At 47.5% G+C, this 14,118-nt stretch overlaps 1 protein-coding gene across 10 annotated transcripts in view; it reads left to right on the top strand.

The window, feature by feature from the left end:
• The window catches only part of LOC109900281 (protein tyrosine phosphatase non-receptor type 3), a 35,726-nt gene that overhangs the window by 4,533 nt on the left and 17,075 nt on the right, over nt 1-14,118 (top strand). For 9 of the 10 annotated variants that reach the window (XR_004211824.1, XM_031836681.1, XM_031836675.1 and 6 more), the window contains 25 exons: nt 434-515; nt 775-819; nt 924-976; nt 1,187-1,304; nt 1,417-1,504; nt 1,590-1,678; nt 1,759-1,822; nt 1,909-2,111; nt 2,198-2,323; nt 2,437-2,598; nt 2,711-2,792; nt 2,889-2,966; nt 3,050-3,106; nt 3,204-3,360; nt 3,467-3,642; nt 3,794-3,884; nt 4,087-4,148; nt 4,275-4,421; nt 4,846-4,974; nt 5,489-5,634; nt 5,708-5,843; nt 10,269-10,373; nt 11,834-11,876; nt 12,333-12,411; nt 12,722-12,766. Coding sequence is in view for 9 of the 10 variants with exons in the window: in XM_031836681.1 (XP_031692541.1) it covers nt 434-515; nt 775-819; nt 924-976; nt 1,187-1,304; nt 1,417-1,504; nt 1,590-1,678; nt 1,759-1,822; nt 1,909-2,111; nt 2,198-2,323; nt 2,437-2,598; nt 2,711-2,792; nt 2,889-2,966; nt 3,050-3,106; nt 3,204-3,360; nt 3,467-3,642; nt 3,794-3,884; nt 4,087-4,148; nt 4,275-4,421; nt 4,846-4,974; nt 5,489-5,634; nt 5,708-5,843; nt 10,269-10,373; nt 11,834-11,876; nt 12,333-12,411; nt 12,722-12,766 (2,563 nt within the window). In the remaining variant the exon portion in view is untranslated. The remainder of the gene's footprint in view (nt 1-433; nt 516-774; nt 820-923; nt 977-1,186; nt 1,305-1,416; nt 1,505-1,589; nt 1,679-1,758; nt 1,823-1,908; nt 2,112-2,197; nt 2,324-2,436; nt 2,599-2,710; nt 2,793-2,888; nt 2,967-3,049; nt 3,107-3,203; nt 3,361-3,466; nt 3,643-3,793; nt 3,885-4,086; nt 4,149-4,274; nt 4,422-4,845; nt 4,975-5,488; nt 5,635-5,707; nt 5,844-10,268; nt 10,374-11,833; nt 11,877-12,332; nt 12,412-12,721; nt 12,767-14,118) is intronic. The other variant, XM_031836688.1, reaches the window with a different exon arrangement.

The raw sequence follows: 14,118 nt of genomic DNA, 5'->3' as shown, positions 1-14,118 counted from the left end.
CTGTGATGCCCTACTGTTTAGCCTGAGCCCAGTGACACCCAACTGTTTAGCCTGAGCCCAGTGACGCCCTACTGTTTAGCCCGAGCCCAGTGACGCCCTACTGTTTAGCCCAGTGACGCCCTACTGTTTAGCCTGAGCCCAGTGACGACCAACTGTTTAGCCCAGTGATGCCCTACTGTTTAGCCTGAGCCCAGTGACGCCCAACTGTTTAGCCTGAGCCCAGTGACACCCTACTGTTTAGCCCAGTGACATCCAACTGTTTAGCCTGAGCCCAGTGCCACCCTACTGTTTAGCCTGAGCCCAGTAAATAAATATAAGATTGTATTCTGTGGAAGGGGTGAGGGGATTGTGGGGGTCATATTAAGGTCAGGGGTGATGGATTATTAAGGTCAGAGGTCATTGGGCTGTGTCTAACAGCATCTCTGTCCAACAGGAGTTGTCTCTCCATTCTACCTGACCCTCCGAGTCCGATTCTTCATCTCAGACCCCAACTCTCTACAGCATGACCAGACCAGGTATGGACATGAGAGATCATGGCCTCGTGATGAGGGAGCCCTGCCTGACACTTCAAATTCACTGGAACCTTTGGACCAATAGGGAATTTCCTCTTGGTCTAATGGTCAAGAGGTTGGGTTCTCCTATGGGAGACCTGGGTTCAGAGCCCCTGTGTGTGTGTGTACCTGTAGACTATGTTGAGAGAGTGTGTGTGTCATTAGCTTGTACTGTACATGTGTGATTCAGATCATAAGTCTCTACTGTCCTGTGTGTCTTCAGACATATGTACTTCCTCCAGATCAGGAGTGACATCAGAGAGGGCAGGTCAGACACTACGAGCTCCCACCTACACATGCATTCCCTCTTACTCCACCTAGTGGTGTAAACAATGTGACTTTACATTGAGAAAGTGTGTGTGTGTCCTGCAGGTTGAAGTGTCCTCTGAGTGCAGCTGTAGTACTGGCCTCCTATGCTGTGCAGTGTAAGTTACACTCTTCTTTGGTCTTTTTAGTGTGTTGTCTGTCTGGGGGTTTAACATAATCTGTTTCACCCCCCCCTCTCTGTTTCACCCCTTCTCTTGCTCTCTCTCTCACCCCTTCACTTGCTCTCTCTCACCCCTTCTCTTGCTCTCTCTCACCCCTTCTCTTGCTCTCTCTCACCCCTTCTCTCTCTTTCTCTCTCTGTGTTGTAGCTGAGCTAGGTGACTACTCCCCAGACCTTCTCCCTGGTTACCTGTCCAAAAGCCACTTCCTCCCAGAGCAGGATGATGACTTCCTGTCTAGAGTAGAGGCTCTGTACCCAGGGCACAGGTACACACCCACACCAGGCACGTGTACAGCACCCCCCAATCCTACTAGAGGACATGGTGGAGCTGTTAGCATAATGCTGATACCAACCTATCCTACTCATGGGCTGTTTCAGGGGGCTGAAGGAGAGTGAGGCAGAGCTGTGTTTTCTCAACACAGCAAGAACTCTGGAGATGTATGGAGTGGAGCTACACACTGCCATGGTAAGTACCTCCATATGTCTCCCTCTGACTCACCCTCGTCTTCCCTCTTCTCCCTCTCATGTTTCCATCTCTTTCTTTCTCTCAGGACTCTGACAGTTCCCCTCTATTGGTGGGATTGGCCTCAGGGGGCGTGGCTATCTTCTGTAACATGATTTGCTCCAGTTTCTTCCCCTGGTGAGCACCTGGACTTCTGATCAGACACACACACACACCACACGCAAATACACACCCTGAGTGTGTATTGTCTCCTGCAGGGTGAACATCATCAAGATATCCTTCAAGAGGAAACGCTTCCTTATGCAGCTCAGACGCAAACATGTGAGTCCTGATTGGCTCAAAATTGCGTCCTGCTCTACTATTGGCTGACCTTAGTGTTGTCTTCATAACCTGTGTGTGTGTTCCAGGGGGAGACGCAGGACTGTGTAATGAGCCTGGTCCTGCCATGCCCCAGGGCCTGTAAGAACCTGTGGAGGTCATGTGTGGACCATCACTGCTTCTTCTACACCAACCTGGCAACCCGTAGCCCACACCACACCAACCTGGCAACCCAGATACACAACAAGCTGCTCCCACAACACTGGGCCTTGGGCAGCACTAAAACAGACAGGCAAGCACACACACACACACACACATCATACACACTATCTTTCTTTTACTCATCTGCACACACACACACTCTCGTCTCCTCTGCAGTGGTCCAGTGTGTAAGAAAGTGATGGGTGGGATGGAGTGGAACCCAGCTCTGAGGGGATCCACCTCGTCAGAACACCTGGAGACCAAGAGCCTACCGTCCCGATCCCCCCCGCTCACACCCAACTGGTACTACCGACACCACAGCCTCACACACTGCTACAGCAGGAGATACCATGTAAGGGGTAGCTGTGACTAGGGGTAACTTCATCGTACCTTCTCTCTCTCTCTCTCTCTGTTAGGCGGAGTCCTCGTGTACGTCATGGCGCCCGTAAACCCCGCCCCTCCTCAGTGGAGCTGAACAATGACCTGCGAGATGTGTCGGAGGGGGAGGATGTCTTTTACACCTACAGGGTCTCCCTCAGCAGCAGTAGGGGCAGCCAGGAGGGCACGCCTACACACAGGTCAGACACACACACACACACTTTCATACCGTGTGTGTATCAGTATAAAGTACATTCTCATGTTGGAGTCAGTTCTGAACACAGTATCTATCTGTGTTTCTGGCACTCACAGCCAAGGAGGTGGATGGTCGCAGGTTGATGACATCAGCACAGGAGAGGAAGACATTAAGGCCACCTCTCACTACCGGGACAAGGTCAGTTACCCAGACAGACAAGGGAGTGATCCAGTATTTGTGATAAAGTATCTCATCTGTGTGTGCCAGACTCAGTAAACTCTGTGTGTGTTGCAGCGTGCTCTTGGTGATGGCGACCTGCTATTGGTGCGTCTCGCTCCTGATCACGATGGAAAGTTTGGTTTCAATGTCAAAGTGAGTCTCCCCTTCAATTAATCACACACCTACTCTCTTACATGCAGTACCGTTCCTGTATCCCTGACTGTTCCTCTTCTCAGGGTGGCGTGGACCAGAAGATGTCCCTGGCCATATCCCAGGTCAACCCTGACTCCCCTGTAAGTGTGTTCTGGTTTGCCTGTGTAGATAATGAATTTGTAAACAGTACTTTAGATTAATCCAATGTGATTTGACTTGTTGATGAATTGATTGTAGGCGGGGCGGGTTGAGCCAAGGTTGTTGGAAGGTGACCAGGTCGTGCTGATCAACGGTCGCGACATCTCTGAACACACGCATGACCAGGTGGTCATGTTTATAAGAGCCAGCAGAGAGTCCCACTCCAGAGAACTGGCTCTGCTTATACGACGCAAAGGTAACACACACTAGAGAGAGCAAGAGAACGGGCCTGCTAATCAGACACTGATGCAGGTAACACACTGTGTGTGTGTGTGTGTGTGTGTGTGTGTGTGTGTGTTTAGGTCCAGGGCGTGTGGCCCCCCTGCTGCAGTTTCCCTCTGCCCTGTCTCTGACTGGCCAATCACACGGTGATCCACTGCTTCTGCCTGGCCAATCGGAACAAGGCCAGACACTTGAAGAGTCCATGAAACAACTGGAGAGGGGAATCCAGACAGGCACTCTCACCTTCCACTTCGAGGTGTGTTTTAGTTAGACAACGACACTATGAAAGGGACTTGCTTCTGTGTTAAATGTAACAGATACACTTTGGGAATAACTTGTCAATAAGACCTGTTGACCATCCAGACAGAAGAGCATGGTGAGTGATGGTGGTGATGTGTGTGTTGTAGAACCTGTACATGAGGAAGCCTGGCCTGTCGGTAGCCTGCGCTCGTCTCCCTGAGAACACAGACAAGAACAGATACAAGGACGTGCTGCCCTGTGAGTACACACACCATCTCACACACTGTGTGTCCTAGTGGGAGTGACTCAACATGCCAGTGTACCCATCTTCCCTAATGTCCTGAATTTGTGGAGATGGAGGACAGGACACTGGTGCTTTGTTTGTTGAGCTGGTACTGTGGTTTGGGTGTGTCTTGAGGGCCCTGGTTCTGACTCCATCTCTAATTCTTTGTTCTGTCAGATGACATCTCCAGAGTGGTACTTCAGGACCAAGAGGACTACATCAATGCAAGCCACATCACGGTCAGTACACACTGTGTTTAGTGTTGTCCTTGTTGGTTTGTGTATAGTGATGCTATATTTGTGTAGTGTGTGTGTGTGTGTTTGTTGTCCTTGTTTGTGTATAGTCATGCTGTGTGTGTGTCTCAGGTGATGCCCCCAGGGTCTGGTGTGTGTCTGCGCTACATTGCAGCTCAAGGACCGCTGCCTCAGACCTGCACTCACTTCTGGCAGAGTGTGTGGGAGCAACACACACACACCATCATCATGCTCACCACACTCACCGAGAGAGGACGGGTATGCACACGGGCCCTCTCTCTCTCTTTCAAAGAGTGAAACACATTTAGTGAATGAGAATGGGTACAGCACACACAGGTTTACCAAGGTCCCAGGCTCATTGTGAGTCGCTGTCTGCGTCTTTGCCTGCCTGTTGCTTGGTAACCTGAAGCTCTCACTGATTGATTGTCTTGCTGATATTCCACAAGTGCCCTGGTTTTTCTCACACACACACATTCATGCTGACAGTCAGTTTCCACTCATCTCCTGATGTAATATATGTACTGGCCCTGAGATGTTTGGGAGAACACAGTGAGTGAAGCACTGACTCTGAAATATGAAACACAGCTGAGTAAAATAACATTTCTCAGAGCTTAAAGATTACAGACTCTATAGTAAATCAATATTAATGAATATCAAAATCAATCATGTGTGTGTGTTTCAGACTAAGTGCCACCAGTACTGGCCACACCCTCCTGAAGTGAGGGATTATGGGTACCTGAGGGTCAGCTGCCACTCTGAGGAATGCAACCTGGCCTACGTCACACGCCAGTTCACCCTCACACACACACAGGTAACACACAAACATGACCTGGCTCACATAACAGGTGTGTGTGTGTTCTCCACAGGAAACATTGACCAAACTATCCCCATCCATCTCCATGCGTTTCTGCTTCCATTGGTATTGTGTTTATTTACCTTTACAACACAGAGGTTAATATAGAACATGTTCTCCTTTACAATTATAGCCTGCCAAAGAGTACACACACACAACACTACACTGCTGTGCAGACCCATCTGTTCCTCTGGCTGTCAGTTAATCAACAACACACTCCTCCATCTCTCCCTCTACTCTCCTCCTCCATCTAACTCTACTCTCCTCCATCTCTCCCTCATCACAGTAACTAACGAGTTACCATACCCTACACGTTTCTCTCTCCTCCATCTCTCCCATTACAATCATCACATATCCAAGTTAATTTAATTTATGAAAATATCTTTAATGAGAGACAGATGGGGGGGGGGGGGGGTGTTCTCTCAGCTGTTTTCCATCTGTTTATCCTATGTGTGTGTGTGTGTGTTTCCAGCTGGGAGAGGAGCGTTCGGTGACCCACCTGCAGTATGTAGCATGGCCAGATCATGGTGTACCTGACGACCCCTCAGACTTCCTGCTGTTCATCACCTCTGTTAGAGAGAGGAGGACAGGAGACACACCACTTATGGTGCACTGCAGGTACACACACACACACACACACTAGGGTTACAAGATTTTTAACACCTCATGTATGTTGTTGATATAATTGCAGCGCAGGGATTGGGCGTACAGGTGTTCTCATTACCATGGAGACGGCGTTGTCGCTGTTGGAGAGCGGTCGACCTGTGTTCCCTCTGGACATCATCAGGACGCTCCGAGACCAGAGGGCCATGATGATCCAGACCACGGTACACACACGCCTATACTTCTAACCATTAGCTACTCTCCTCCCAAGATCAGCATTGAAACCCTAATGACTATGTCTGCAACTTCCTTTGGTATGTTTGTATGTGACTGGACTGTTTTTATGTTTGTGTTCAAGTGTCAGTTCCGGTTTATGTGTGAGGCCATCCTGCGTGTCTACAGAGAGAGAGAAGAGAGTATTCTGCAGCACAACCCTCAGCACTGCTAATGGACCATTAACAGGAGGATGGGGGGACAGCTAGCCACAGCACTAGGCTAACAGGAAGATGAGGGGACAGCTAGCCACAGCACTAGGCTAACAGGAGGATGGGGGGGGGGGGACAGCTAGCCACAATGCTAGGCTAACAGGAGGTGGGGGGACAGCTATCCACAATGCTAGGCTAACAGAAGGATGGCTAGCCACAGCACTAGGCTAACAGGTGAGGGGACAGCTATCCACAATGCTAGGCTAACAGGAGAAGAGGACTGCTAGCCCCAGCGCTAGGCTAACAGGAGAAGAGGACAGCTAGGCTGTAGCCTTAGAGAGCCATAGCACTTCACTAGCCTTAAGTACTCGGCAACGGCTAGCCTTCTGTTGCTACAGCACATAACGAGCCATAGTGCCGAATGTGCTCAGCTAATCCTATCCTTATGTTAGCCATAGAGCACCGCTAGCAGGAAGGACCATGTACTGCAAAGGTCTTTTTAAAATGTATTAAAAAATATATATTTAAAACAATTCTCTGGGACTAAAGTGCTACTGTATGAGTGACTGAAGACTGTATCTCAGTTCCTCTTGAGTGGCGGCTATATAGCTTTCCTAATAGTGGGTTGAGGCAAGTTCCTCCTGAGCGGAGGCTATAGGATTGACTGGTCTGTCTGCATTGTTGGGAGAGTGTTGAGGCTTTCGGTGGATTCACAGTAGAGATGAACACTGCCAGAGCCACCACACACTACCCCCGATCCCACCTTCCCTAAATTATTGACACAGACACACTGAATAAACACACTGACATCTACTTGGAGCTCTTTGTCTGTTTGTTGACGGGGTAAAAGTCAGTTGATCGTATCTTACATTCTCAGAGTGAATTTTACAGATGAAAGATATGTGATATCAGTTCCAGGTCCATTTGTATGTATATTTGTGGTCTGGAGTCGCCTGCACATATCAAAACATTGTAGGAGTGGAGTCCTACAGCGCTGCAGTGCAGTTAGACCCCATTTAAACACATTCCTGTGACCTGCCTTAGACGCACGCTCCAGTTCAGTGTCAACATAAGTCCCAGAACATGTTGTACATTCTACTGAAATCATAGAAAGATTTGAGGGGCAGAGTAGCCATTACTACTAAACAACCATAGCAGGCAGATATCCGGAGTTAGTCAAATTAATATATTTGTTTTAGGAGAGGTGAACTCTGCACTTTCACTGGTGTGTGTGTTTCTTTCTGCTTGAATCCCTCGGCTAAACCATAATCCTACCGGTTTGTTCTGAAATTGCATTATTTTTTGCTTGTCCTCAACATTACATTGTCCCTCTTGTTGTTTGTCCTCCCCCGCACTGGCCGTGGTGTCGCCTCTGGCCGGCAGGGAGCGCTGCTTCGCTGACTGCTTCGCCCAGTATATATTTAAAAAAAAAAAAAAAAGTTTGTTCTGCGTTGTTTTTACGCAGGCGCAAAGCATGCCGTTTGTCCAGTTTCTCTGGTTGACTTACCTGTGAGGTGGAGCAGCTTCGGTTCTTCGTGAGAAGATTAAATAATATCGACCACGGGTTTAGGTAAACGCGTCCCGGGAGACTGTAACCTCATTCCTCGGTATGTGAGACTATAGGGACGCCCGCTGCGGAGCTGCTCGAGATTTCTCCAGGATTTCAGAATCTGTGCAACAGCAGGTGCGCGAGCGAGGACAAACCGCGAGAGGAGACGACGAGGGGGGGTGTGTGCTTCCGTGAGTGAGTACACTATTGAAACAGAATAAATGATTGGGAAATTCAACTGGTTGCTTTTTTTTTATGCCAAATTGTCGGGTCCTGCTTAATTATGCGGCTGGTGATCCCCACGGCTGCCGAATTTCATGATTCAGCGGCAGTCTGAAGCCTCGGTGCCTGCGGTGAGGGACTCTTCGCCCCGTGGCAGTGGGACAAACGCCACACACATTGTTTCCGTGTAGTAAGCCTCCCCGTGGACACCGAACACGGTGCTCGCGCTGTGGGTAGAATTAACAATTGGAAAGATGATGGGCTTCCTACGCCGGACGTTCAGCCACCGCTCGCGCAGACGGTTTCAGACAGCGGACGAGTGGGACGGGAAAGGAAGAAGGGGAACCGCGAACCCCGCGCTCCTCGCGCACCAGCAGCAGGTCGTCCACGCGCCCGCCGTGGTGACCGGGGGAGCGGCCGTGCACATCCCAGCGGCTGGGACCGAGAAGGATGCAATGACCTGCCGCGTGCTACTGCTGGATGGGTCGGACGTTAACGTGGATATAGCAGTGAGTGTGTGGTGTCTTCTTATTATTTTCAGACATATTTCTCTCAGCAGAATATCAAGTGACTGTTCTTCTATGGTTTAGGTCATTCAGCACCATGGAGTTTTAACACCTGTCATTGTGTGTGTTCTGTGCAGTTAGTGGTAGGGCTACAGATGGTGTTGTGATCAGCCAATTCACCACATTACTTCCTATTCTGACTGTTGGCAGGAAGCTGCCTACCTCAGAGAAACCTCCACCTCCTGCCCTCTCTGACCATCTCCCTTCCCCCTGCCTCCCTCCCGCCATCCTCAGTTTTCTATCTCTGTCTCTCTCTTGTCTGTGAGGGAGTGATGTGATTTATCTCGTGGCGCTGTGACAGAGTGTGTGTGTCCTGGGGTGAGGTAGACATGTGTGCGTCATGTTGTCTTGAGAGTTTTATCTTAAAGGTTGAGTTTGTGCGTGTGTCATCGTGGTCAGTGAAGCCGTCTCATGCGTCACCTTTTGAATACATACAGGAAGTCAGACTGCTGAGGGAATCAAAGGTCATAGATGGAGAACCTATGTTACAGAACCTAATGTTACAGTAGACATGCTAGTAGTTTATCGTTATGATAATACGTTTGATTTGTATCAGGCAAAAAATGATCTGGCAAATAGACAATACATCAGAACATGAGAGCAATTCACTGTGTGTGAGGATGTAAATTGTTGAAGTTAAATTAATGCGCTGCAGGTGCACGGAGCCATGGTGTAGTTAAAAGGCTTTATGAATTTTGACTCCGGAGATGATTTCTTGCAGTGTGTGGAAAGCATCCTCTCCAGAACGAAACAGTACATTCAGTAATATCACATTAAATCTATTCCAAACAGTAGGCTGTAACTTTGCCTTAGAGAATACAGGCTTGTGTATGTAAGGACTATTTCCTTTGTTTTCTCTTGTTAATTAGAACTAGCTCCTGCTAACGGCCACCAGACGTCAGCTGACTGAAACCAGAGTCTATATAGCGCTATAACAGGAACAATCCTGATCATGACTGCTGAATCTTTCCTCGGGGATTCATCTACAGTTTAAATGAATTCAATTGAACTCTTGTCTTCATCCAAAATCGACCTGCTAGGGCCTGCTCCCTAGGGGAAGATGTTTAGGGGTGGGGGTGCTGACTTTTATTTCTCAGGGGTCTGCTCATACAGGAGTAGTAGAGGTCAAGGGCACTACTTTTGTGAAAAATATATTAGGTATTTAAAATGTTTTTCTTGTGATATATCAGGGGGTGCTGTAGCACCCTCAACACCCCAGTGCTATGCCCCTAGGCACTTTCAGCTAGACACTACCCCCTAAACACTCATCTAGAGATTATTTGATGGGTACTAAAACTATGGTGTTCACCTTTTCTGCCTTTCTTTAGGCTTGGTGGACTTTGTCCCATTTTACTTGCACCTGCTGTCTAATCCAGATCTACACAGGAGCTTTGGGGATAATATCTAGGGGGAAGGTCTGTCTAGGGAAAGGGCTTTGGGTAGGGGGCTGGTTTGGGAGTGTGTTGTGCTGTGCTTTGACGGGAGCTGAGTAACAGGAAGGGCAAGAGTTTATTTATAAATTTTTTGTGTGTGACCTCCCACTCCATAACCACACGCAGGTTGGCAGGTTCATACTTGTTATCAGGGAACAAAGTACAAGGTTATCCTCTCTCTTTTAAAAAACACACTTTGAGGGGTGCAGCTTTTTAGTGGTTTAGGGCATTGCATCTTGGTGGGTGTTCAGCTCAAGAGCACTATGGATTGTGGGTGTTTCAAAGACAAAGGCCTGAATTATGGTTTCTCCCTCAGGTCTTCTCCCTCTGATTCTGCCCCAGATGCAGTAATGACCCACACTCTGTCATTCTGCTCCATATCCACTCACAAGGTCTAGGCTGTTTATTCTCCAGCCTCCCTATTGTGACTATAATACATGTGTGTGTTTAATAGAAAAGGTCAAAGGGCCAGGAGCTGTTTGACCAGATCAGGTATCATCTGGACCTGGTGGAGGCTGACTACTTTGGACTGCAGTTCATGGACCCAGAACAAGTCTCAGTGAGTAGATATACATAAAGCCTCTGAACACACACACACCACTACCTGCCATTGCTGAGGGGATTCCCTATGATGTAATGACACTAGTTAAATCAATCAGTGTGGTGTTAAAATGATTGATCTGACGCTCCAGCTATCTGTCATATTCTGTGTCTCTCTCATCATATTATGTCTGTCTCTGCCTGTCGCTGTCTCTCTGCCTGTCGCTATCTCTCTCTCGCTACCTTTTATTCTTAGGGGTAGTTCAGCTTTAGTATTGCACATAGATTGTGGGTTCTATCAATGTAATTGTCTGCATCATTTCCAATCCCCCATACACGTTTTATATTTCTTTATTATTTTCCTCTACCACCCCTCCCTAATTGGAGTAAAGTAATGGACAACAACACTTTAGGCTTCTACTTCCAGCTTATACATATTACAAAGTATTTTACAATAGTAATATTTTGTTTGTTAATAGTCTCAGCCTTCAGCTCCACTCACCCCTCCCATCCATCTCTGAACCCCTCCCATCCATCTCTGAACCCCTCCCATCCATCTCTGAACCCCTCCCATCCATCTCTGAACCCCTCCCATCCATCTCTGAACCCCTCCCATCCATCTCTGAACCCCTCCCATCTGGCCAGCAGCATAACACCCTGCATCCCACTGCTGACCTGCTTCTGTAGCTAAATAGGGTTGGTCCTGGATGGGAGACCAGATGCAGCTGGAAGTGGTGTTGGAGGGCCAGTAGGAGGCACCCTTTCTTCTGGTCTAAAAATAAATATATATATATATCCCTATTCCCCAGGGCAGTGATTGAGGACATTGCCCTGTGTAGGGTGTCCTGGGACGTTAAACGAGTGTCCTGACTCTCTGTGGTCACTAAAGATCCCATGGCACTTATTGTAAGAGTAGGCGTGTTAACCCCGGTGTCCTGGATAAATTCCCAATCTGGCCCTCATACCATCATGGCCACCTAACCATCCCCAGTTTACAATTGGCTCATTCATCTCCTCTCCCCTGTAACAACTAACTTACCTGGTAAAATAAGGGTTAATAAATAAATACATTCTCTGAAGCCCTCCCATCTATTTCTGAACACAATTCTGTTTTGATTTCTATTTGCCATTTATTTTTCAGCTGTGATGTTTCACAAACGTTCTGAACCTTTCTATTGTCATAGTTTCTACAGATTGTAAATTAAAGAAACAAGTTTGACAAAGTGATATATTATTGATTGATTGACTATGACTTTTCAGATCACCCAGCAGTGCAATTTTGAAGTGTTAGCTGCAGGTAAATGTTGCAATTCTTGTGCCATTCCTGGACCTGCGACCAACAACAAGCTACATATGGACAGTACCAAAACAAATGCTCTAATGATTCTGTCTCTTCACAGCGCAATCTGCAGAGCTGGGATGGTTGTAACCCCTCGTATGTATAACATTCTGTTGTCTACTTCTTTGTGTCTCTTGCAGCACTGGCTGGATGTGTCCAAGCCCATAAAGAAACAGATCAGAGGTCAGTCCATTCACTCCCACTATCTAATATTCTTAGTGTTTGTGTGGTGTATAGTTAATAACAAGCGAAGGCCAGCTACTTTTGCCAGACTGTTGGTAGTGTCCTCTACTTAATGTGTGCACTGTATACAGTGGGTTTGTGTGTGTGTGTGTGTGTAGGTAAGTGGAAAGGCAGGTGGTTCATTACCAGCTGTTGACATGGTGATTAGTGAGTGATGCAGGGTGACGCCAATGTTTACTTTGTCAGGAAACGCCCCTCACAGAGAGGGCTGCCTGGTTCTTACCCGAGTTTCCAGACCATTTTTAAATTAAGTGCCTGATGTCCCCAGGGTTTTTATTTATATTTAAAAATACAAATAAATATTTTTTTATACAATATGTGGTAGTCAGGCCAATCTCTTCTTTCCCCTAATTTAATCCCCCTCTCTCTCGCTCGGTCTCTGTTTCTCTGTTTCAGATGGTCCTCCATACAGACTGTTTTTCAGGGTGAAGTTCTACTCCTCAGAGCCCAATAACCTACATGAGGAGTTCACCAGGTAACACCACCACTGGCTGCCTGTGCTCACACACTCACACTCTAGCACACATGAATACACACACACACACTCTCGTATGCATACTGTCTCATTCACACAATCTCACCCCCTCCTCGGTGTAGTGTAGAGGTGTAAGGGGGCAGTGTAGCTAATTACTTTGGTCCAGTGGGGAAGAGACTAATTAAGGCAAAATGGACTGAGACCTCTTCAGAGAGAGAAAGACTGTCTGTCAGTCAGTGTGAAAGAGAGAGGGAGAAAGATTGATTCTACATCAGTGGTTTTATTAACACTCCTTTTGTCTGTGTTCCAGGTACCTGTTTGTGCTGCAGCTTCGACAAGACATTCTGTCCGGCAAGTAAGCAGCTCCCACCACACACACACACACACACACACACACACACACACACACACACACACACACACACACAACCTCTATCTCACTCTCTCTCTCTCTCATTCTCTCTCTCCATCTGGGTCGTGTCTCCTGTGTGTAGCTCTATAATAAAGTACAGGATCAGAACATCAGGGGGCTGCTAATTTAAAGAAAAGGACCTCTCCTCCCCAACACACACACACACACACACACACACACACACACACACACAATGCATTTGGAAAGTATTGAGGCCCTTTCCATTTTTTCCACATTTTGTTACGTTACAGCCTTATTCTAAAATTAATTACATTGATGAAAAAATAATCTACACAATTCCTCTTAATGACAAAGCAAAAAAACAATTTTTAGAAAAGTTTGCAAATGTATAAAAAACAGAAATGCCTTAAGTATTCAGACCATTTGCTATGAGACCTTAAAATTGAGCTCCGGTGCATCCTGTTTCCATTGATCATCCTGTGGTAAATTCAATTGATTGAACATGATTTGGAAAGGCACACACCTGTCTATATAAGGTCCCACAGTTGACAGTGCATGTCAGCAAAAACCAAGCCATGAGGTCGAAGGAATTGTCCGTAAAGCTCAGAGACAGGATTGTGTTGAGGCACAGATCTGGGGAAGGGAACCAAAACATTTCTGCAGCGTTGAAGGTCCCCAACAACACAGTGGCCTCCATCATTCTTAAATGGAAGAAGTTTGGAACCACCAAGACTTTTGAGAGAGATGGCCGCACTGCCAAACTGAACAATCAGGGGAGATTTGGCCTTTGTCAAGGAGGTGACCAAGAACCTGATGGTCACCCTGACTGAGCTCCAGTTCCTCTGTGGAGATGGGAGAACCTTCCAGAAGGACAACCATCTCTGCAGCACTCCACCAGTCAGTTCTTTATGGTAGAGTGGCCAGACAGAAGCCACTCAGTAAAAGGCACATGCTTGGAGTTTGCCAAAAGGCACCTAAAGAACTCTCAAACCATGAGAAACAAGACTTTCTGGTCTGATGAAACCAAGATCGAACTCTTGGCCTGAATGCCAAGCGTCACGTCTGGAGGAAACCTGGCACCATCCCTACAGTGAAGCATGGCGGTGGCAGAATCATGCTGTGGGGGTGTTTTTCAGTGGCAGGGACTGGGAGACTAGTCAGGATCGAGGGAAAGATGAACGGAGCAAAGATCCTTCAGGATTTCAGACTGGGGCGAAGGTTCACCTTTCAACAGGACAATGACCCTAAGCACACAGCAACGACAATGCAGGAGTGGCTTCGGGACAAGTCTCTGAATGTCCTTGAGTGGCCCAGCCTTCATTTAACTAGGCAAG

The sequence above is a fragment of the Oncorhynchus kisutch genome, linkage group LG2, assembly GCF_002021735.2.
Source record: "Oncorhynchus kisutch isolate 150728-3 linkage group LG2, Okis_V2, whole genome shotgun sequence".
NCBI lineage: Eukaryota > Metazoa > Chordata > Actinopteri > Salmoniformes > Salmonidae > Oncorhynchus > Oncorhynchus kisutch.
The sequence above is the reverse complement of the archived record's forward strand: the minus strand, read 5'-3'. Positions and strand labels throughout refer to the sequence as shown.